This window comes from Danaus plexippus, chromosome 30 (genome assembly GCF_018135715.1).
Source record: "Danaus plexippus chromosome 30, MEX_DaPlex, whole genome shotgun sequence".
Lineage (NCBI taxonomy): Eukaryota > Metazoa > Arthropoda > Insecta > Lepidoptera > Nymphalidae > Danaus > Danaus plexippus.
The window spans coordinates 1682774-1707599 of NC_083557.1; the positions used below are offsets into that span (position 1 = coordinate 1682774).

The window sequence follows — 24826 nt, forward strand, 5'->3', positions numbered from 1 at the left end:
ATCTGTTCAAACTAATACAAAATTTTGCTATATATATAAATATATATGCGTTATAGCTAGATCTAAAATAATTCCGGTATCTAATAAGCCTATTTAAGTAAAGAAAATGATTTCAAAATGAATTTGTTTGAACAGAATATATATATATATATGTATATATATATATAATTTTGAATATTTCAAGGCAAAAAAATACTTAATTTTACATATATACGTAAATCAATGATGATCTTGTTTTTTGATACTCAACATTGGCACTAGATGTCGCAAGTTACGCTTCAAGCGCCCACTTTGTTCCTGCGCTTGTTCAAAAGCGAATTGTTGCTCTGTTCGAGAGCTTTGATTTGGACCTGAAAATATACATACATTACTATAAACAGACAAACAAATTATATAATATATATTTTTTTTGTTAATATAGAATAAGTAAGAAGCTTTTTTACTACGATTTCATTAGTTATAACACAATCTCTGCAAAAAGATTCGAATGATACGTCTTAACTGTCAGTATTTCGTGCGAACCAAACGTGCGGTAAGCTCAACATTACCTGATCGTAGTCTACCCTCATGGTGGCTAGGGACCTGGTCATTTCGTCTCTGACATCCGCCCAGGCGTCTCCAGATTCACGTAGCAGTGTGTGTGTGTATAATGGCGTCTGTGGAACCTGAGTGAATTGACGTATCCAGGGGCTGGACATCACCTTAAAATAAAAATTGTTTTTTATATGAGCAACTATGCAAAAAAAATGCAAAACTCTACTGAACCGACTTTAATTAAACTTTGCAGTAATGTAGGTTATACATCGAGAATACGTATTTAGTGTAATGCTGGAAAACAGACGATAGATGGTGCTGACAGTTTAAACACATTGTCAATTTCCCTTAGCAAAAATCACACAACTCAATACAAAACGAAGTAAAGGACAAAAATTAATATCTTTAAATATGAAAATATATAATATTTATATAAGATTAAACTGTTTTGATAATATATATATATATATATATATATATATATATATAATATACCTGCTGTATAGACAGTCTCTTGGTGGGATCCACAGACAGCATGCCCTTAATGAGATTTTTAGCTTCAGCCGACACATTGGACCACTCCGGTTCAGGGAAATCATACTGACCAAGACGGATGCGCTGCAAACATTGGTAATAACATTAAATATATTTTAATTAATCATACACAATACTATTAGTATGAAAAATATTCTATTTCACTATGTTGATTTTCACTCACTTATAAAATTAACAGATACATAATGAGCAAAACGAAACTACAGTAGTCTGTAGTCTATCGAATTGTTGGAATGTGCCCGTTCTGGTCTAAGTCTGGTCATTGAAAGGTCTCAGTCTAGGTTTAGTCTTTGAAAGTCTTTGGTCGAGAACCGATAGATAAAAGGTTGGCTAAGCGTGGCCATAAAACAAAGTCTGCGTATTGATTTATATTTTAATTTACTATATTAAAGATAGTTCATATATGTGGGATTTGTATATATATATATATATATATATATTTGGTTATTTTTATTATACGAACCTTCTTCATCCCAGGCGATATAGCCAAACCGTGATTTGAATAGAATGGTGGGAAACCGCAGAGCAGGATGTACATCACAACACCCAGAGACCAGATATCACATGACTTATCATACTTCTCCGGACCCAACACCTTGAAATAAATTGGACGACTGTTAACAACTAAATTAATATAAATTTTATATATTTTGAATCATAGAGAATAATATTATTGTTTACATACCTCCGGTGCCACATAGTATGGAGTGTAGCACGGTGTCTGCAGGGTATCAGCGTGGTTCAGAGTTTCTTTGGCGAAACCGAAGTCGGTTAACTTTAGAACCGCGTTCGGTTCCATGCTGGTGTACAGAAGATTCTCCGGTTTTATATCCCTATGAGCTATGTTCGAGTCGTGCAAATGTCTAACAGCTACGCATATCGAATGCATGATCTGAAATAAAATTAAATATTACACTCCTAACAAATACTTATTAAAAGACGTTATTAATTTTTTTATATATAATATTCAATAATACGTGAAAACCAAAGCAATATTTTTTTTCGTAAAAAAAAAAAATATTATATTTTCTTCAAAGCACTTTTAAAGTGAATAATGCAACTTGCCTACCACACAGCCTCTTATAACTCACCTCAGCGGCCTGTCTCTCCGTGAAGGCTCCTTCTCTATTGTCCTGGATCCTCTGGAACAGCTCTCCACCGTCCATACACTCCATCACGACCAGCAGACATCTCTTACCACCGTACGTGTTATCATACACGTCTATTATCTAACGTAAAATTAAACGAGAATTATTATTAAGGCTTTCACTAACTATAAATGAAACTGATATCACCGGATGTACTAAGCGTTTTTTTGTATTTCGTAAAACGTCTCGTCTGCCCGTGATCACGGTATCAGAGCAACCGTAACGCCGAGTCCGTAGTATGTAGTTTCAAAATAGTTAAATAACGTGTAGTAATAAGAAAATATTAGTTTAATTTAAAAGAATATTTTTTATACCTAAATCTTTAATTATATAATCTATTTTTTTTTTCACGTATATAATATAAAATTCGATGAAATGACCGTCGAAGGTTATGGAAATGTGACATTCAAAGTATAGCGATCTAATGGGGTAGCTATATCTACATATAAGTAGCTCTTGGCCGCGACTTCGTCTGCGTTAGTTTCAGAATTAGAGACATATAGCTGACCGGAAGTACTGTTTCGTTTTAGAGGCTGTAAATAAGCTGATTTTAGATTTGAATTAAGTTTTATTTTGGTGGGAGGGGTTGATAGTGTCCTATGTCCGTTTCCCGGGTCTAAACTTCGTCAACACCGATTTTCAACTAAACCAGTACAGACGTTCTTGAGTGTACAAATAGTGTAACCAACACGACTTTTTTTTATATTCCATATATATATAATAAGTGTGAATATATTTCTGTTCGTACACACGTAAAGAAAATTCTACATTGCGTAAATCTAACCAATATTTCTAGTCCATTACTCTTAATAATCTATCAATAACTACTGATATTGAATATCAAACATATTCCTATATATTTTGTAACAAATACGATAAATTCTCACGCACTATATATATGAAAGTTAAAATTGCACAAAATTTTGATTGCACTATGAGAAATGTATTAACAATAGGACATTCTTAGTCTCAAGAACCCACGCTGACAAAACACTTGAAATGTTAACACGGCTATTATAGTAAATTATTTCTTGTGTGGAAAACAGAAATAATTTAAGAAAATTATAACAAGATATTAATTATTATTATATATAAAAAAAATTATTGTAATGTAAGCATTGTATATCATCATCATCATCAGCCTATCGGACCCACCGCTGGGCAAAGGCCTCTTCTCACATGGAGAAGGTTAGAGCATTAATCACCACGCTTGCTCAAGGCAGATTAGCGATATATGTACAATTATGTAATTGGAGTCTTAATTAAAATGCTGACCAAATCTATATATAAAAATATTTAATTCATTTAATCAAACGCAATATTTTGTTTATAAGAAATTGCTAAATACTTTTATCAGGCGTATTTTCACGTGTAAACCTTACCTCCACTATGTGTATACAACCGCTTGCTCGCCAATGCAGCTCAACTTCTCTCCTGGCTTTAGTGCTGTCATGCAGAACCTTCAAAGCTCTCTTAACACCTGTACTCTTTTCATGACATTCCACGACCTGGAAGCGAAGAAATCAGACTAAAGTTGAGAATGAAGAAAAGTTGCAATAAAGATAATAATAATTTTTTTAATTAAATACGTTTTAATTACAGTTTCAATCTAATAAGACTTTCGCGAGTATTCGTTTAAATATAACTAATTGTATCGTATTACAAGCCTTTTATTATCAGACACTTTCATCCCGTCTTCCCGTGATCACGTTTGCTGTAAAGTAACCGAAACGTAAGGAGTATGTGGTTTAAAATTATAAAAAAAAGTGTAGTTACTCCTATAATATTACTTCTATTAAATCAAATAAATTAATAATTCGAGGACTAGTCTAGAAATATCGCGAAAAATATCAGTCTAGCTTTAGTGTTTACTATACCCAGACTAGATCTAATCATCTAGCCACAGTATAACATTAGAGATAACACCTTACACTATTTCATGCATCTAGATATAAATGACATAGTGTTAAGTCTAGATTCAGAAAATTAAAAGTTATTGAAATACATCTGTCAGGCAAATTTTACGGTTTCATATATTTAGACGATTAAAAATATCTTTGAATTGAAGTTAACAACACAGACATAAAGAACTAGATTTATATATATATAATTATGTTACTGTAATCCCAAGATTATACGACAGATTTGCTAACCCTCTCCATAATATTATGGCTTCCACTTAAGAAGCACTATTTAGTAAAGTCAGTTAAGTGCTACAATATATTAATAGCTGATAAAAATTAAGACATTATAATTATTGACAATTTTTAATATTTTTATATTGAATAACTTTTATTTAAATTTTTAGTACATTGTGATTTATGACAGATTATTAGCATTGAGAGTCACTGTTAAACTTGCTTGCTGCATAAGAAATTTTTTTACAAAAATCGTATATACACATATTAAATAACAATATAAATATGATAGAATATTATACATAACGTTGAGTGTCATTAAAGTTATAATATATATATTTATACTTCATAAATACCTCAATTTTTATGAACGAGAGTCGCGAGATAAAACAAGACTAGTTTACAGAACATCTAGAAGATTTACGAATAAGCGTCCAAAGAAAAAAAAATATTTACCACAAAATTAACTTAAAAGAGAAAGTTAAGAGAAAGGATTGATACAGAAAATTCTTTCTTTAAATTTGATATATCATAACCTATAAATAGTTAATACAATGAGAAAGGATTCTATACGAAAAACTGTGAACGCCGCGTACGTAGTAGTGTTATTGAAACTCGGAGTAAGCATAAGCATTTTCCACGATCAGTTACGGATAAACCCTGCATCGAGATGAAACACGTAGCCAGTGACTGATAAGAAATAATCATTCTATGTACACGTTAATTAAATCCATAACATAACTAGTACACTATAAACAGGTATGTATGTATATATGTTACATTGATAGAACCTAAACCATTAGTTTTGGAGATACTACGAACATTTACACATGTTTAATTTGTTTAAGGCATCAAAGATATAACTATCATCATATCAAAATTACATCAAAAGCGATCCAGTAGCTTTCGTTCGAAAGTAACACAATCATAGATAGAGATAAGAAATATATTTTCACTGAGACGAGCTTGTGACGTCAGAAGCTTTCAAACAATCCCATCTTACCAAGAATACAATATTAGTTTGAATGAACCTAATGACGTGTACTTTTATTGACCGGCGTTGTAAAAATAGATCGAACGGTAGTATGTATAAATAAAATATTGATTTTATATAAATATCCTGTATATATTTTATAGGGCAACACACAAAAATCTATCGAATTTAAATATTAACACACACTACCATGACGACACACACACACACAACAATGTGTGTGACGCGATGTCGTCACTAAATGTCAAGAATAATCACACTTCTATTGTACTATTGAAGTTGAAATAGTAAATTACGATCGAGTAACTACAATACTATACTTGAGATCTAAGATTTGCAGCAACCGAAACGTCGGGATTATGTAGTTTTTAAATAATAAAATCCGCGTAGTAAATCCGAATAACACTAGTTTTATTTAATACTATACTTCTTACTATTAAACTGAAAATAGTTCTTGAAGACGTTAACGGTAGTTAAAACGTAAGGCTCATATTATTGCGTACTGAGAATATTTAGCCTATTTATGTCTTACCAATACTATATAGTTATAAGTTTTCCTCTTAGGAAGTAGGTATGTATAAATGTCGCAATGCTGGGGAACTTTCGGTAATTAATACAAGCGTAACGTCTGTACACGAATAGGCTAGAGAATTGTTTGTTACTGTCACGCCAAAACTACTGGATCGAATTTAGTAAATTTTTCCAATAATGTAGGTCATGTTTCAGAATAACATATAGGCTATATTTATAACTATATTATCCTTAATACTCGTACAATTACGTCGTACGACGAACTATGTCTGAAGTCAAGTCACAGCATGTGTTATATAATATGAATATTTATATATTTTTTTATTTTATTTACATTTGACAGTAACATATCTGTTTCTTTGCTTTATTTATGAAAAAAAAAAAACAATTTTTCAACGAATACATTATATTATCTATAACTTTTGTATGCAAATTTTTTATTGTATTTAAGTAAAAATATTATATCAGTGAGGGTAAATATTAAAACTACATGTTGCGTTGTATTTGTGACTGTGTAAGCAGAGTTTACAATGTCATCACGTGAAGCAAACATAAATGTGGAAAAACTGATAACGGTCGTTCTTCTAAGACTAAAATCTCATAGATTTGATTAGAACATAACAAAAATACAATATATATATATATATATATATAAATAATAAATACTTTTATATATATATTAATATTAATGTATAACAAATTACTCGTGACAATAATGTTGCAAGGATTGTAAATAAAACTATGTTCTACCCTCAAAAAAATATTCAAATAACTTTAATAACACAATGGATATTTTTTCAAATATATTAGACATTAATTATTTAATTTTCTAATATTTTCTTGTAATTTAGGTAAAAATTGGTAACTTTGATGAAATGACAGGATTTTATTCGTTACTTATAATCACGTGTTATATGCATGGAATACGCTGTGTTATGCATGCACGATGCTTATGCAAAAAGAAATGTTATATACCTATATTCTTAGCTGCGAAAAAGAATTCGTCTGGCCTGTCCGTGATCACGGATGCTGTAAAGGAACCGAAACGTCAGGATTATGTAGATATAACATATTTAAAAACGCGTAGTGTCCGAAAAAAATGTTTAATTTAAATTTAACATACGAAAATCTTTATTTGCTTTAAAAAAGGAAGTATATTTTTTTATTTAAAGCGATACCACTTAACTACTATACACGAACGGACGTTTTTACGACACACGTAACTGTACGTTAAGATAAATTTTCACTGTTTACTTGACAATGAGAGTTAAAACAAAATCATTCTTAAATCATCTCTGATTTATAAATGTAGGTAGTTTGAACTGTCCGTAATAAGTTCACGAAGAAACATACTAGGTACTTGGGATAGTAAAACTCGTTTATACAGATAACGCTTTTTTAATGGGCGTAAAATTCCCCGATAGCTCGATAGCTCAATGTATTTACACATGATATATTATCTATGCGCCGTATCTCTTGATTGTCTCTGATTCATCGACGATTGCAATACAATTTTTGTTATAATTTTGAAACGCTCGATAATGTATACAATTTAGTTTGCATTCTTCCACTGCGGCGCTGATTTTAGGAGATGTATTCGGAAAAAAAAAAACATTTTGTTATTTCCTATATTTTTATCTGTGACATAAAAACTTAATATACAGCTTTTTAGGCTGTATAATTTGAAACAAGGATATAGAAGTAGTGATGCCTAGAAAAAAAAAACTATCGCGAATTATAAATAGGTTTTGTATGGGTAGACAGTTAAAATATTATTGTTAAATAGTCTTTATACTTCAGGTTTTATTAAAAGCTATGGAGACATACATGTAGGTTTAAAGACGGAGTACTTTCTTATTTTTTAATAATGTTGCAAGATATGAGTTAAATAAATAAGTTAAATACTATTTATATATAAAAAACTAATATCTAAACAGCCTTAGTTAAATACCAATATGAATAGAATAGTTGATTCAACTCAAATAATACACTCCGTAATCTGTGAATCATATCCAAATACTGTTCGAAAGATTTTCGGATATTGAGATTTCTCGTTTAAATATATTTATCATAACTACTATGTAGTATATATATATTTTTAATTTATAAGAAACTTAATTTTATTTGTCTGAATATACATATATCACAGCCTTTTGACATCCTTTTACGCGGGAGTTTAGCTTGTCAAGGTTCTGACATTACGTCAAATTGTGCAAAAACGTCATGGTGACGTCATCCGCACAGCGTTGTAACTAATAATGCTTTATAGAATTGTGCATCATATTCAATGGTTTATGAACACGTAGTTTCCCCGTTAAATATAATCATATATTTGTCTTCTACAATACTCGTTAGTGTCGTTCCATTGTGGCTAGGATTGACCCTTTCGACAATTCATTTGTAAGGAATCGTAATTTTTTATCATTTTATTCTCGTAATTAATTAAAGAATTACCAATTTCAAAATTGTTAAGCGATCTATTTGTTATCTATCACTATGTCGAGCTACAAAAAGTTTCTATGAATCAAGATTAAATCCAGTAAAAATAATATTAGCTGTTTTTTTTTTGGTATATTTTTAAGAAATTCAAAAAAAATTAAGCTACGTATTGCAGTCATATTCTGGTGTATATTTATGACGTTAGGGGGTGGTGGCCTGGCAACTAACAATGTGATCTTTTCCAAGTCATATGTAATTTCTATGAGTATTTAGACACCACTGATGGACGGTGAATTAAAACATCGTGAGGAAACCTGGTTTTATAGTTTCAAATTATTAGACTGAAATCGCCAACCCGTCTTGAGCAAGCATGGTGATTAATGCTCTAACCTTCTCCATGCAAGAAAGAGGCCTTGGCTCAGCAGTGGGCTCCGATAGGCTGATGATGAGGGTGTGATGGTTTTTACATTTGAATGTTTGTGTTGAAGCAAATAAGTATTCAGATATTTTAAGAATCAATCGGGTTATTGAAGATTGATGGGGAGTACAACCTTTTTGTTTTATAACCGGGATAAAGGTTTCAGCCTCTATATGGATTGTCTATAATAGTCATTAAATTTTTATAACTGGGATCCCATGTTATCACAAGAGTAGACTAACCATAGTCATTGAATTCAAACTCGTTATTTCAAATTATATCTGATTTACATACATGAGGAGTAAATTTCAAATAATGTTGAGTGGACATAAAACACATATGTATAAGGCAGATAAGAAAAAACATCACAGAAACACCAGTTTAAAAGAAAATTAATTATATTGTTTGACTAGTCTTGAATAATTTCGTTAGACTGGCAATATTTTTTTTTAGTATACTAAATACTACTTACTTATACTAATATTATTAGCGGCAACATTATCAGCTGATTATTACAATGAAATCAATTTTTTACACAAAACGATCAATAAAAAGATCCTTATACATTCATCTTTTTCTAAATATAATGATTGCAGCCATATGTCATTGACATGACTGACTCACTGTAAGTAAATTACCACAGGGTTGAGCGAATACAGCCAATGAACTATTGATAACATATATCCTCCTTGGAGCAATATATTAAAATTGAACAATACTTGCATTTAATACATATCATTAAATAAAATGTTTATGTATCTGTGTCATAATAATATTTGACAATAATGAGATCTAAGACTTACGTGATTGAAATAAAGTGAATATTTTCTTATTTACTATACATATTTTTTTTTATTTTTTAAGTAGGTGCATACTCTCGACGTATTGGTTACTTTGCAGCAACCGTGATTACAGGCGGACGAGAATTAAAAAAGGAACCGCCTTATAAGATTATAAAATTCATAATATGTTAAAATAATTCGTGAAATTAACTAACGAACTCAACATTTCTTGATGAGTCAACAATTTTTTATCAAAATGTGTGAAATTTTATCTATAGATTTTTATAATAAGATATCAGAATATATGTCTTTGATTACATAATTATTGTATTATAGTACATTATATATTTTCATTCAAGACATATTCTCATTTTTAGTATGGCAGTTTTTTTTAACAATTACTATTAAAAAGGAATAAAAAATTGTGAAATTATAAGGATATTTTATGTTTAACCAAATGTTATGCAATACTATTTTAAAGGTAAAAATTTAAAGTCTTGAATATACAACATACAATATGTGTTATATATATATAGAAAACACACACACACACAAATGCTCAATGCACTTTTTATCAATTTTATATGTATATTAATTTCTATTTAATATATATATAAATCTATCTAACATAGTTCTTATTAGAGAATTACAAAATTATTTATAATATACAAATTTAGAAGTGATTAATACACTATGGTTATGTTAAAAAGACTTTCAATTTATTTAACTGGAAGATATTATTTTTTTCACTATAATATTTTATTTTAAGTACTTTTTGAGATGTCAGCACCTATAGGGTGATGGTTGTAAGAATATTGTTACTCGAAACATTTTGTAACTAAGCATTTTGAATCTTGTCTTATATACTAATTAGTTAGTGGCGAGTTTCCTGTAATGTTTGAAAACATTTTTAAATACACCAATTCTAATAATAGCTCTGTAACATCTCCGTGACTCAACATTTAGATTTTTCACATGAATAACGATTTATTTAAAGTGTACGAGATATTGATTGGCTAATATAATGATATGGATTAATATAATGTAGGAGGCGAATAACCTTATATCTTATAGGAAGTGGATGGCATATAAAATCCAATGGCTTGGTTAATTTAGAACGTTTACGTCATTAATGTAAACAATGGGAATTTTAAATTTCGATTAATAATCATAGTTTTATAATAAAATTTATATAAAAACTCACTTTTCCGTTAATTCCGAGGCCGAGGACCGTGTTTGAGATATCATAATCGTCCGTTATAGGCGTTGTTTTCGGTGTTCTTAAAGTGTTATTCATCTTCAAAGTTATTTCTTCCGCACCATAAGATTTTAACACAAACTAACACAAAGCCACTGTTTTGTGAACTATGTTAATGTAATTTTAAATTTATATGTATATTTTAAAAACGCCACTTCGCTGTATCTGATTTAAATATATATAATTTTATCAAAATCTTACAGCGATAAATTTTACACAGTGTTGAGCAATAGGTACCGAGTACACACTGGTTAGCAGCCAACATAAAAATATGCTTATGCCAAATAATACAAAAGCAGGAGTACCAACATATAATTCTTATAGTGTTACCAGATTATAAAATATACCAAAACGTTAAATAATAAATTAAATTTATATTATTTCATAGTTAATTTTTGTGTGATTTATATTTATTAATAAAATATTCTTGAAAAAAATACATTACGAAATGTGATGACATCTGTATTAAAGATTTGACTTTGACGTATGTTACTGTTGTATCATGTATGTGAAGTACCTATTGGCGATTTAAAATACAAAGAGAACGTAGTGCTTAAAGCTTCTGCTTATTTCTATAATAATATTAACAATGTCATTTTATTCCCGTATCTCTTAAGAAAATTCTTGTTCAATTATCTTAGACTATAATGTTGTCATTTATCAACACAATGACTATTGTTTGTGGAATAGATCCGCTTGTTTTAAAAGGCGCTTTATTATAAGAGCTTGCCTTTTTACAGTAAAAAGTATAATTTAATTATGTAACAGAACTTTTAAACAAATTATAAATTGAATATTCATGTTTCAAAATTAACTAAGTTTTAGTTTAGCTATATTATTTACTTATTCAATTATTAACATTAGTTTTTAAACGTCTCAAATATATTCGCTTCCTAAATAAGTATTTTTAAGTAGAAGTCCACAGTTTGTTAGAAAAGGTTTATCTTTAGCATGTTATAATATGTTATGTACCTCTATACTGTATTTGTGAAATTTTATTACGTAACAAGAAGTATTTTAAATATTATAACTGTTTTAATTTTTTCTAAATATCTTTTAATAAATAATGGTAAGACATATTTTTGTTTATAAATAAATTAGACAAAATTACTATAAATTCTCCAAAAATTTGTTACTTCCACCCAATCAAGTGATGATGTTACCAGGTTTTTTTTTCTTTAATAAAAATATGATTTATGAAAACATTTGATAATTTAAAAATTTATATGCTTATTAAAAATTAAATCATGTACATTTTTCTTTGCCTATAGTTTAAAGTATTATAGGTTTAATCTAGAGAAGTAGTTAAATTCATTTTCATTATATTAGAAGAGCAAATGACACAGACTAAGTAATAGAAGCAGATACTGAAGAAAATAAAATAAAAAATTCTTATAAATCATGAGCCAGAGATATTTAAAGATTAAATATTAGTAAGATTATAAAAATAATATTTTTTTTAAGTCAGAAATGGATGTTTAGTTAAAATAAATATTAATAAACTGCTTTGTACCTTAAATTTTTAATTTCAGAACATGTTGTTGATTAGAAATTGATTAATCGCTACCGAATTTTTGTTTCTAACTTAAACATTTTTTAATCCTAAATAATTTATATATAAGAACAATAGCTTCTGTGTCATTAAGCTATTACGTATATAAATGTTGCCAGTTAAAACTTAAATACAACTTGCATACCATTGTTTAAATTTAAAACAATATATGAAACAAACATTGTTTGTAATGACACAAAATATTAGGACGAAATTGTTAAATAATACCTACCTTCATGGTGCTTGCACCCTTGACTCTCATAGCTATAAACTGTGACTCGTTTTGACTACTGTACTACCATGAGTTTTGCATCGTTGCGTCACTTACGAAGCGTTTCACGTTTTTCACTCAATGACCTACGTAAATACTGTAATGTGGAAGATTTATAAGAGAATAATTTTTAAAACTCCGTGTGTACATAGAGTGACAATGCGAAAGACTAAGCGTAATGTATCACTTCTACAAGTTTGTATAACATACGGATCGTTTTCAGATTTGAAATAAAACTTCTTATGGGCTTCCATCAAGGTTGCGTTAAACTTTTTACACTCCTAGGTGATAAAAAAATGCGTGAAGATACGCACGCGGGCAATGAATTGTGTCTTGTAAGTAATTTTAATAAAGTTTGTCTTAAAAAAACACTAAATAAAATCGTTTAAATCAATTTCCTTCCCATTTTCATTCCAACATTACGTAGTTTCAAATCTTCCGCGCGAAGGGACTCCACGCACAATTATTTATTTAATTATAATAAATCTGAATTAATAAAATCGTGTGGGAGGATTTAAATATGAAAAACTGTATTTTGTAAATATTTAGTACGACAATGCACACTTATAGTAAGAATACTCTATGCTTATTTTATTTTGTCTGTGTTTAGAGATTTAATTGAAGGTTATATATGTCATTAATTATTACATGTTTATTTTATTGAGCAATGAAAACAAAAGAATTAGAAATCAAATTATCTTTTAAATATAAGTAATAACTCTTAGTTATTTGAATAAATAATGCTTGAACGACTGTGGATATATATTATTATAAAAAATGTTTAATTTAAAAATGAAATTTGCATATAAAAATATAAAGTACGTGTAAATGGATAATGAATAATTAATTTAGCATTTCCCAATGTTTTTTAGTTGTCAATATTTGGAAAACAATTTTTCAAACCAGCGCCATCTAGTGGTCTACAACAACAAATAGAGGAAACAAAATTACATTAGAGTAAAGAAACCTTTGCTTTTAAATAAAAGGCAAAATATAATACATTTTAAGTACAGTTACACGTAAACTATACGTGAATTATTTGTAATGAACTAAATCTATTGAATTAAAATATGAAATTTTTGTTAATAACAACAGATAATATGCTTTCTGAATGTTTTCTCATTAAAATATCACCAATTTATTGTCCTATAAACTTTATTATTCAGCAAAAGTACATTTAAAATCGACTGATACGTCCTGATTACTCTGAACAAACGACACAAAAAAATCAAATAGATTATCGTGTATAGTATGCGAATAATGTACCTAACAACACGTGTATGTTGAATTGAAATTTATATTATTATTATTATTAAGGTGAATCTTAAAATAGCCGGTGATATTATTTAGAAATATCACTGTAATCTGACCTTTTTGGAAGCATTACTTCATTCAAACCCATAAAACTCAAAAAACAAACATCCTGTATTACAAAACATATATCGACTCATTCTTACAACCAATACGAAATTATCTACAGAGCATTTATATAACTTTATATTCATCATATAATAATTACTTCATCCGTACGTCTTTTTGTAATTATTATTATTATTATTATTTTTTATTGCTTGCAACATTTCGAACATATTATTTTAATTTTCGTTACTAATTAATTCGACTGAAATACTCCCCTGCACAGATAAGTACGTTTTGTGTGATTGATGTTGCAATATCATATCTGTGTTTTTAAGCCATACAATGGATACAAGAGACTGAAATAGTAAAAATACATATGCTAATAGTAAGTCATGTTTATTATAATTATTACAGCAGTGACTAGAATTATTGGGAGGTTATAAAAGTTTTTAAAAACAATATTAGTCATACGTTGCTCTGGATACAGCCGATGTCACGAACAACTTTCTATTTTATGAGTCATGTCGGGCCACGAGAATGGAGGTTCTAAATTGAGCGTTACAAGTTTTATATTATTATAAAACCGGATTTATAGTAAACCCGATTAAAAGCTCTATTTATTTTGTATTTCATATAAATATTTTAATAGTAGTATGAAAAAATATTTCTCGTATATTTGAATTACATCTTAGGTATGCGTCCGCCCGCGTCGGTATTCGTTACTCCCAACAATTCATTGAAATCGAAAGCGGAGTTGGGTTAAGACTAATTTACTCACTCATTGCTCTGATAACTGTTTTATAAGTAAGTTTACGATTATAAAAGCTTGTTGACAAAGCGTAATAGTTGTTTTAGTGTACCAATTTGTACTTTTTGGATAGTTTACTATAATGAAAGCCTTAGACTATTACAAAAATTTGTCATAATTGTGGCCATTAAAACACAGATTGCTCTCATCAAATTATTGTAGTTTAATTAAAATTACCGACATAAAGACAGTATTACGATAAATTTTATATTATACCTCACATCGCTAGTCTAGTGGCCGCTCTCGTCAGATCTTCGCAGACTTATGGTTTGAACAGTGAAGCAACTATTACTACATATAAATCCTCTTTGAAAGTAGATTTTAAATAACATATAGTATTAAACTGATCCAACGAAATTTTTATACTAAATTAAAATAAAGCAACCAAAAATATTTAAATATTATTAAATAGGAATATAATTTTTTTGGTAAATTGGATAATAAAAAAAATAATAATCTGTTTTCATGTTTGCAAAAATATTTTTTAAGTTATTGATATATTTTGTTATCTCTACAACTCTAAATATTACAGATGCTCTAAAATTTTACAACTTACAGTAACTTTAAAATTAGGAGTTGTATAGTTGTATTGTCTTGCAACTAATCTTTATTACAACGTGTTTTTATTTTTAATTTTATATATACATATACATTATAATATAAACGTAGGTTAATGAACCAGAAACAGGAAACGCTTACTATGCAGTTTCAAGTGAAAACTTCACGTTCAAACTGAAGTATCGTCCCATTGTTTACAACTAGACAGAATAATATCAAAACTACCCTCTCGAAATTAATTTTTCATTATAATTTACATACACTCGCTGAATGAATTCTTAATGTAATTAATGTAAATGCCAATACATTAATTTAATGAATGTAACTTAATACATTTACATTTACTTTTACTTTCATGTATTTATAATTGATGGCTTTTGTGAGCACTGAAAGGTTAAAATTACGAAGGTTCCTCGTCTTATATTGTATATGTAATGTAACATTTCGATAAATTTAATGTCATTTAAAATTTTTCTTACACATTACCCAGTCCATACATTTAATGTAACACCGAGCGAAGATAACGAGTAATGTATGTAAAACATACTTAAATAGAATTGTATTATTTAAATAACAAAATGTGACATTTGTATTAAACGCTTTGGTATTTTATCCCGGATGTCGAGAAGATTTTTTTTATCGATAAAAAATGGTATTAATTAATAATTATGAAAATAGTTTCTTTGTCTTCGTGTATTTAATACAAGCAACGAATACTGTCATTGTTTTTGTGTTCTAAAGCATTCTCTAAAATGGCGTCGTAAATCTAAGTTTGCTAGTTTAAATTATTAAATTTACTTTTTTTTTTCTTAGATAACAAACTTACCTTTTAGCTTACATAATCCTATCCTAAATTAAACTTAACTTTTATTTACTTTAGATTTACTTGCGTTAGATAGGGGCCCTTAAACATACACCTGGGTCGCAAGTCCCAGGCACTGTTGAAGCTCCTCTCCCTGCAACGATGTACTCGGCACCCGCACGTTGAATCCATGGAAGCTAAGAGGTTTCGCCTCTGTATTATCTTAAATTTTATTTAACTTAATTAAGGTCAATGGAACCAAAAAAAAAACACTCATACAGGTTTGTAAACCACGTTGAATTTCCTAAACGCTGATAATGACTAAGTGTAACTTATATACAAGATAATAACTGTTGTAGGAAGCATTCTGTTAATATTTTTTTCATAATAGCGTAAATAGCCTTAAGATTGAGGAGGAAACCAATTTAAAATAGGATTTACACGGTTTTATTATCTCATACCAGCGAAGCGTTTGTTAATTAGTTATTTATTTTTTATGTTGCACTAATTTGCGTTTAAATTTCACGTTGAATTTGTTACATTTAAATAATTCTAAACAAATCTTTCAGTCTTGGACCTAATTGTTGGATCTTAACAGATTCTGATTCTGACTTACATAATATTATGGTTTAAATGCCGGATTTTTTCTATGTACTTTTAAAATTGATAACGTTTCATAAGACGCATACGTTTAAAATGATATTTTTGCATTTAGGGGCTAAATTCAGGTTTTTTTACCCCTTCCTACCCTATTGTCACGCTGTGTCACACTTTCTGTGACCCCCCCTAGAAATATTTCGTCACAAAAACCAAGACCCCCCTTGCTGAGTATAGTAAATTTTAAATAATAGTACACAAATTCCGAAAATTTAAATCACTTATTTATTAATTAATAAATATCTTTCTTAACGAACATATAAATAAAATAAAAAACGTCGAACATCACGTTACCGTATAACCAAGTCCCCTCCCTCAGCCATACCCCCGCCCCCTTGTAGGCCAACGTATTTTATGAACGGCCCCTACTCTCTGCTGTTTTAGATCTACTAACAAAGTACCTAATTGTGACTTAAATTGAAGCTGTTAGATTTTATTCCATTCCTTAGTTTACCCCGGATCGTGTCTCCATTCTACACGACACTGGCAGAATATTCTGTGCACGTCTCTGCACGGATGAAGGCCATATTTAGAACAACCAACCAACCAAAATAAATACTCTTAATGAATATTTTGTTCTCCTAATTTATATTTATTACGTAAAAAAATTACCAATGTGGAAGTTACTAGGCGAAAGTTTTGTGTATAGGTAGATAAGACTCAGAAAATATATAGGATTTAATGGGTGTATAACCGATCGAAATTGGGTATAGCCGCATGACAGAACTAGTGACAAATACACTTAGTGTCAGTAACAATCGTGCATTTTAAATTCTAAAATTGTATGTCATCATAAAACTTTAAAATTTATTTGAAAGGTGATAGCCCAGAACAAGTTAGATCCGTATAATACGTGAGTGTATAATTAGAAAAAAGAATTTACTTATAAAACGTAGAGATTACACGGCGTAAGAGCGTTGCTAAAAAATTATTCACACTCGAAAACAGACGTGTCGTAGACGGAGAGTTGAAAATTTCACGGGTTTTACGAGAAACTCGCGATTGTCTGGTTCGAAAGGTTATGTGTTAATTGAGCTTGAAGGTCAAAATAGGTTTTGGATGAGAATGACCCGAATCCTATGGCTTTTTAAAGAAAATTGACCCAGTTGAATAATGATTGCCTTATTTGGTAAGACTGGTTTAGTTATCCTTAAGGTCTACGAATTCTTTACAAAATCCCTTAAGATAATCCATTGTTTCCACGTCTACGATGAAAATTATTTCAAATATATTTAAATAAATTAATTTTGACTGTCAAAGTATAGATGGTTAAAGTGATAACATCGTTGGATCAGACATTTGTTGCACCAAGTTGAAAATGAATCCATTCTGTTAGTTGCGGGTCACACGGATCAAAATAACAAAGGAAACGAGAACAAACGAGGGTCAGAAAATAGCATTTTAAGGTCAACCCACCATTGTGACAATGTTGTACCACAAGGCAACGCACTGGAGCCATTGTATTTTGTCAGTCATGAAAATGACAAAAAAAAATATCAGATTAGTATAAAAAAATATATGAACATTTTGCTTAGATTACGTTTCGTGATTACCACTATTTTGAACTTTCATACTAAATACGGATAAAGCTTTTTAAGAGACGGAACCTCTCAGCATTCAATGGATTCACCGTGCGGGTGCCGGGTCCATGTAGCAGGGAGAGGAGCTTCAACAGTGCCTAGGACTTGCGACCAAGTGTAGGTTTAAGGGGCCCCCATCCAACACGCCTTAAACGCGTATACAAATACATTATGACGAAAATCCATGAAATAGAAACTTATTGCGGGTGCAGCGATTATCGTGAATTATAGACATGCCACGTAAACTTTCGGATATATTTATATAATAATTTAATACAATTAAAATAATAAGGCTCATGTATAATGTGGAGGTTTCTACGTTTTATGCGTTTACGTAATCCAATTTATGTTAATATTTATCTTGCTTCACAGCCCTTAATTATATTATCAGAATGTATATATATATATGTGGATGACACAACACCAGCCTTGTGTTTTTGGATACTTAAATGTTTCGCAAAGCTACGTTTACTGGCGCAGTTGTTTGAGCTTGGCAAAGATTTTGTATGAAAGCCAGATAATTGAGATATCGATCTAGATGCAATTATTATATATATATAAATCAATGTTTTGTGTCCTTTGTTATACTAACAATACCTGACTTAAATGATGTGAAACTCAAGTCATATATTCTCACCAAAACAATACATTAGTACTTTGTATTAAAATTGAATAAGCATAATTTGTTTTACGCCAGAATGTACAATTATGAATATAAAAAAGTAGACATAAACGAAACCTCTTAGCATTCAATGGATTCACCGTGCGGGTGCCGGGTCCATGATGCAGGGAGAGGAGCTTAAAAGGAGGTTTAAGGGGCCCTATCTAACGCGCATTATACGCTCACCTCCATCGTCCAAGCTCCTCTCTCTACCTAACCACATATACATAATACTTGCTCGTCCACAAGGTAAAGGTACGCTATCAGGTTTAACCACAGATTGAGAATATTTAAAACTATCAAATAATGAAGAAGAATCATTTAAATAAAATTGCAATAGAATGTACTTTTCCCATCAATTAATATCAAAGGTTATTGAACCAGCTTACATTGCTTTTATATCAATCCATAGTATATGTATATTAAGCTAAATTTATTGTACTTATATATCAATTTGTTATACAACTATGTATAACACTATCATATCGTCCGTCCGTGATCACGGTCGCTGTAAACGGACCGAAACGTCGGGATCATGTAGATATAAAACATTTAAAAATACGTAGTATCCGAATAACTTAGTTTCATTAAAATAACTACGTATATCTCGTGTAAATTGTTAAAGAAATATGAACCTTATGTATTTTAATAAAATGACTAATTTTCATATAGTTTTTAACAAAGAAATTCTTTTTCTTCTTTATATTATATAAACATCTTGTTGCTTTTAAGTAAATCATTAGATCTTTGGTCTGTTGTTTTAAATGTGGCCTTCATCCGTCCAAAGAAGTGCACAGTATATTCTGCCTGTGTATATTAATTCTTTATACAATTATTAATTTTATACACATGTGACAGGTGAGTAACTGTCGTGAACTTGACATATGTGTCCAATTGACAAGTCGATCAAATGCACAGAGCATAAAACGAGTTGTAACCAGATAGCGAGGTCTTATATACTTCTATACTTACAGTTTTAACGTTTAACACCAATCGAATGTTTTATCAAATAAAGCATATCTAGAGGACAGATATAGTTAATTTTTTTTTCACATTTTAATAAAAAAGCTTTTTCTTAAGTAACGATTGTATGTTTGGAATTAATTTATATCATTAGAAATGAGTTATTTCACGTTTATCACACAGGATATATTTGTAAAGTTATGTATATTGATTGAAGAGTTGACACGCAGCGTTCAAATACTTCAAACGTAAGAAAATTTGAGACGTACCTACAAGAAAATATTGTATACATATAAATGTCAGGATCTGAACAGATAATCTGTGATCGCCATATTTAGGCGTCCATGGCCGTTCATAAATAAAGACAAAATGTCGCGTATACATCATAATTATAGCACAATAAAGGTCACTTTTAATAGTTACGTAATTTTTTATATCCTTTTTAAGTATCAGGCACTGTTGAAGCACCTCTCCCTGCGACGCGATGGACACAGCATCCGCGAGGTGAATCTCTGGATTGCTGAGATGTTTAGTCTCGTATCTTTAATTGGAGCCATTACAATGAGCATTGTTTCCTTCATTCATAGTTTTAGTCAGTTAATTATCGCCTTTAAGACCATTTTTTTTGGCTTGAAGTAAATTGAGAGCGAATTAAGCAATCGCTAATAAAAAATTTTTTTCGAAAGTTTTTGAAGGCCTTCATCTCGTATATAATATTACTTGTTTTATAATTATATTATAAAATTTATTTGGTTTGAGTATTTGATTTCAATACAAGAAATAAACTGTGTGATTATAAAACTACTCGTCTTGTAAATATATAATAAAATATAATAAATATATTTATATATATATATAATAAATAACAACTAAAAATAAAAAAATAAAAATACAATGTAGGTACACGATTCTATTACAAAAATAGCCTTATTTAAATTTGTATTAAAAAAAAAAACCTTTTAAATTCTTAAAATAAAATAAAAATAAGTTGTGGTTAATTATATCTTCATTAATACTACAAATTCAATTGAAATAAAACACAAACGGACGTGTTGATCGGTCGTTTAATTTTAAACATTCGTATATATTTCGGTGGACCTGGACCTAAGTTTGAGATTACAAATCGATTGATTGTAAATGCACTAGGAAGTGGACGAAGGTTGCAGTACGTTGCATGTATTATTCAATTATTATAAATGTCGAGCACTGTCCGTTATAATGAGGATGAAATTTATGTTCATCGTTCTTTGATTGTATCACGTAAAATATATAATTGAGAAATAGTATTAAATGGGAAAAAAGAGCATTGTCTTGTTAGAATTTTATAGAGGCTCGAAATCGAACGAGATGCTGGCCTATTAATAGGAAAATCATTATTTTTTTGCCAAATTTAATGAAAAAATCAATAATATATCGATAAAAGGCATATTTCTTTTAGTTTAAACTGTATTACTTTACGCTTATTCGTTATTTACTATTAGAATATAATGTAAATAGTAGGTATTTATTAAATATATGTATTTCAAACATAAAACACGGTGTACTAAAATCGCATAAATGAATCTATGGTCTATAGTGAGTAATTTGTATTTTTTTTTTATTAGAACATATTATTTGTTATTAAAAAAAGTATTTTCTATTAAATTGTCCATTGTGTAGGTACATTTTTTACCTTTAAACTTTTTCATTATCTTTAAAAAATGTGTACGGAGTTATATAATATCTGTCACAACAAAAAGATTAATATTTAGCCGGCCTTTTATTTATATATATATATATATATATATTGAATTGAATTGGTATATATATATAATTGGTATATATATATTGAATTGGTATTTATAAAAATTCAAAATACTCTTCTATTTGAAGTCGGTTAAAACTTTTATCAGATAAAAGTAATATAAAATATGATACGGTTTTTCGATCGTTAAAGTTACATAATTTTTTTGGTAATTTTGATGAAAACGTCACAAATACATCGACACAAACAGATTGACTGTCGCATATTCATTATAAGAAAGATAAAGTGAATTATTGGACATTCTAAATATGTCCCATTCACTTCACTTTCTAAGCGTTGCAAGTTCGTCTCTTGAGACTATCACTGGATTTGACCTTTTGTAACCTAGGTTTAGATAAAACTATTATAGCAGCACTGAGATTAATTGCAATCGATACGATTTCATTGTGTTGATTATTTTTTTGTATATGTTTAGAATTATTATTGGCACTGTAATTAAAAAAAAAAAATTGTATATGTGTGTAACATTAGTTATTTTATCGCCTGACAGCTATCTATTTTGAAAACTTATATGCCTATATATATACATATATGTATATATATAAACATATATATATATTTATATATTTAATATTAATTTATAAATATATATATATATTTATATGTATGTACATCGGATAGTACCCAGTTTTGCAACGTTTATAATTTTTTACAAAATTTCAACTTAGCTATTACAATACACGCGCCTTTCACAATACTAATGGCTCTAGTGTGCCTTATGTGTTTTCTCCCGTGAAGTTATATTTCATTGTTAACGTCACAATTATTTATATCCTATTCAGTAACGTAAAAAAAAAAAATTCAATATCACTAAGAATTGATGACTTATTTCATATATAACTTGTCGTTTATCAATTATATTGAAGTGGATAGTTTTATCACCATTTTTAGCATTTCAAATATAAAGACTATGTTTTATATATATATAAATATATATATATACAGTTTTAATGTCTATTGAATTGAGTTCAGGCTCAAATTATTTTATTTTTATTAATTATATGAATAATTTGGAAAATAATAGAAGATTTTATATAGCATTTTGATTTACAAAACACTGCCTACGTCTGATTTTGGGCTACTTTTTATACACATACTAAATGACGCTTCATGATTAACGTTATGTTAGATATTTATAACTAATTGATACAGAAATTTTTAAATAATATATTAATAAAAATTTAACGATAAACGAGCCGGTTTTGAACCTGTAATCTCCGGAGTGTCTTGTTCCAGTTACTTTGCCAATTAAGCCATCGTGTCCATACTCGAGTCGGTGCATTAGGCATTATTAGCGTTACACCATCCCAGAGGTCGCAGGTTCGATTACTGCTTGCATCTGCGAATATTTAATATAATTATATAAAGTTTAAAGTCATTGAGAATAATCTACGTGAAATGAACAGCGACAGGGTTCGTGCTTCCTTAAGCATGACCGTAAGACGGTAAAATCAAATGCATTTATTTGTATTCGCAGTATAATTTTATGGCTGTGACTGAATACAAGAAAATAGTGTATATAAAAAATATTATTAATATTATATAAGCTCTCTATTTACATGTATCTACAAGCAAACGATTCATATACATATCTTATGATGTTAGATAACAAAAATGATTTAAATTTAAATTAATGTATATTATATATTTTAAATATCCAAAATTATTAGTATAGCTATTTTTAAATTCGCTTTTATGTCACTGACTGATCATTTAAAAAGAATAGACAATTTAAATTGTTTTGTTCGAACGGAAATTTAAATTGTTTAAATGTTACGGTTTTGGTAATTGAAGTTATTGTAAAAGACGAAGAGAGAACTGAAAACGTTGCAGTTTACGCTTTGAATATTTTTGCAGAGTTTCTTCCAAGAGCAAGTCGACAAAAATACGTACAATATTTTTAAAATATCACGATTTTTTATCCTTTCAGACATTTTATTTGATAGCTTTATACTCAATTGTTAATACATTATCCCATACAAAGGAAACTTCTTACGATGCGATGTGACAAGATTGTTAGTTAAGTTTAAGTCGAGGGAGATCAAAGATTACATGGACAAGCAAACTAAGAGTTTGCAGTCACGTTATGATTTATAAGTGAAAGTAGAATATTTAAACGTAGTTCTTAAAAAAAAAAACATCATTATTATTTACGTAAATATTTGTGTATAAAACGAGATAACTACAAGAAGACGAATTTAGGAATCACTTAAAATTATAGTTATTACAAAAAATATCTTAATAACTTAATTATAATGTCGAGTTTACATTGACTTCTCTCAGCATAGTCGCTGTTAATAGCTTTTTATGGTACACCCCCATATAATGGTTGAATGCGTCCAAAACTCTGTTACCAAATTGTTTTCTAACTGTTATATTAAATTAATTACATCAACGCGAACGTATATATTTGAATTATATGAATGCAATGCCATTATGCATAAATTATGCTAGACTAGCTACATAATAAAATTAAAACAGGCTTCAGTTACGTAAGGACTGTACCTGGCTTATTGTTTTATTCAATTATATTTCGAATTGTACAGTTTATTGTAAACAATTAATGCCAACAAGGAAAACCTCTGCAAGTGAGAGTGTGGAGCTTATTTTTTGTCTATAATATGTATAAATATTTATTACTTTCTAATAGAAAGAGCGGATAATTTTCATTTAGTTACAAAAGCTTTTACAGCGTCTTCGTCTTAAAAGGCCGTAATTATGAACTCAATTATATTAACAAAAAAATATATATATATAAATATTAACTGACTTACTGACGACATTTATATCAGAAGAAAATTATATCTCAGTCTTTTTATAAATATTTTTTTTATTTAATTTCTATTTTTCTTGTCTTAGGAGTCTGGAACTGTTACCGAAGGTTCTGGGAATATGTGCTGGTGTTCTTGAATGAAGGCAATACTTTGTCGCCAGATCGATGCTTAGGTAGTTGGTTAAAAATATTATATAGTAAATAATAATTTAAAAACTAAATAATAAGAACGAATGGTAGC

General features: G+C 29.1%; 1 protein-coding gene across 1 annotated transcript; it reads right to left on the reverse strand.

The window, feature by feature from the left end:
* Positions 1 to 127: 127 nt before the first annotated feature.
* Positions 128 to 11058, reverse strand: LOC116776627 (MAP kinase-activated protein kinase 2). The gene is made up of 8 exons (XM_032669862.2): positions 10744 to 11058; positions 3620 to 3745; positions 2181 to 2318; positions 1775 to 1981; positions 1553 to 1684; positions 1030 to 1152; positions 549 to 701; positions 128 to 350 (listed from the first exon to the last, which is right to left on the reverse strand). Exons 1-8 carry the CDS (start codon positions 10834 to 10836, stop codon positions 279 to 281), a joined length of 1044 nt encoding a protein of 347 aa, XP_032525753.1. The 5' UTR covers positions 10837 to 11058; the 3' UTR covers positions 128 to 278.
* Between the last annotated feature and the right edge of the window lie 13768 nt (positions 11059 to 24826).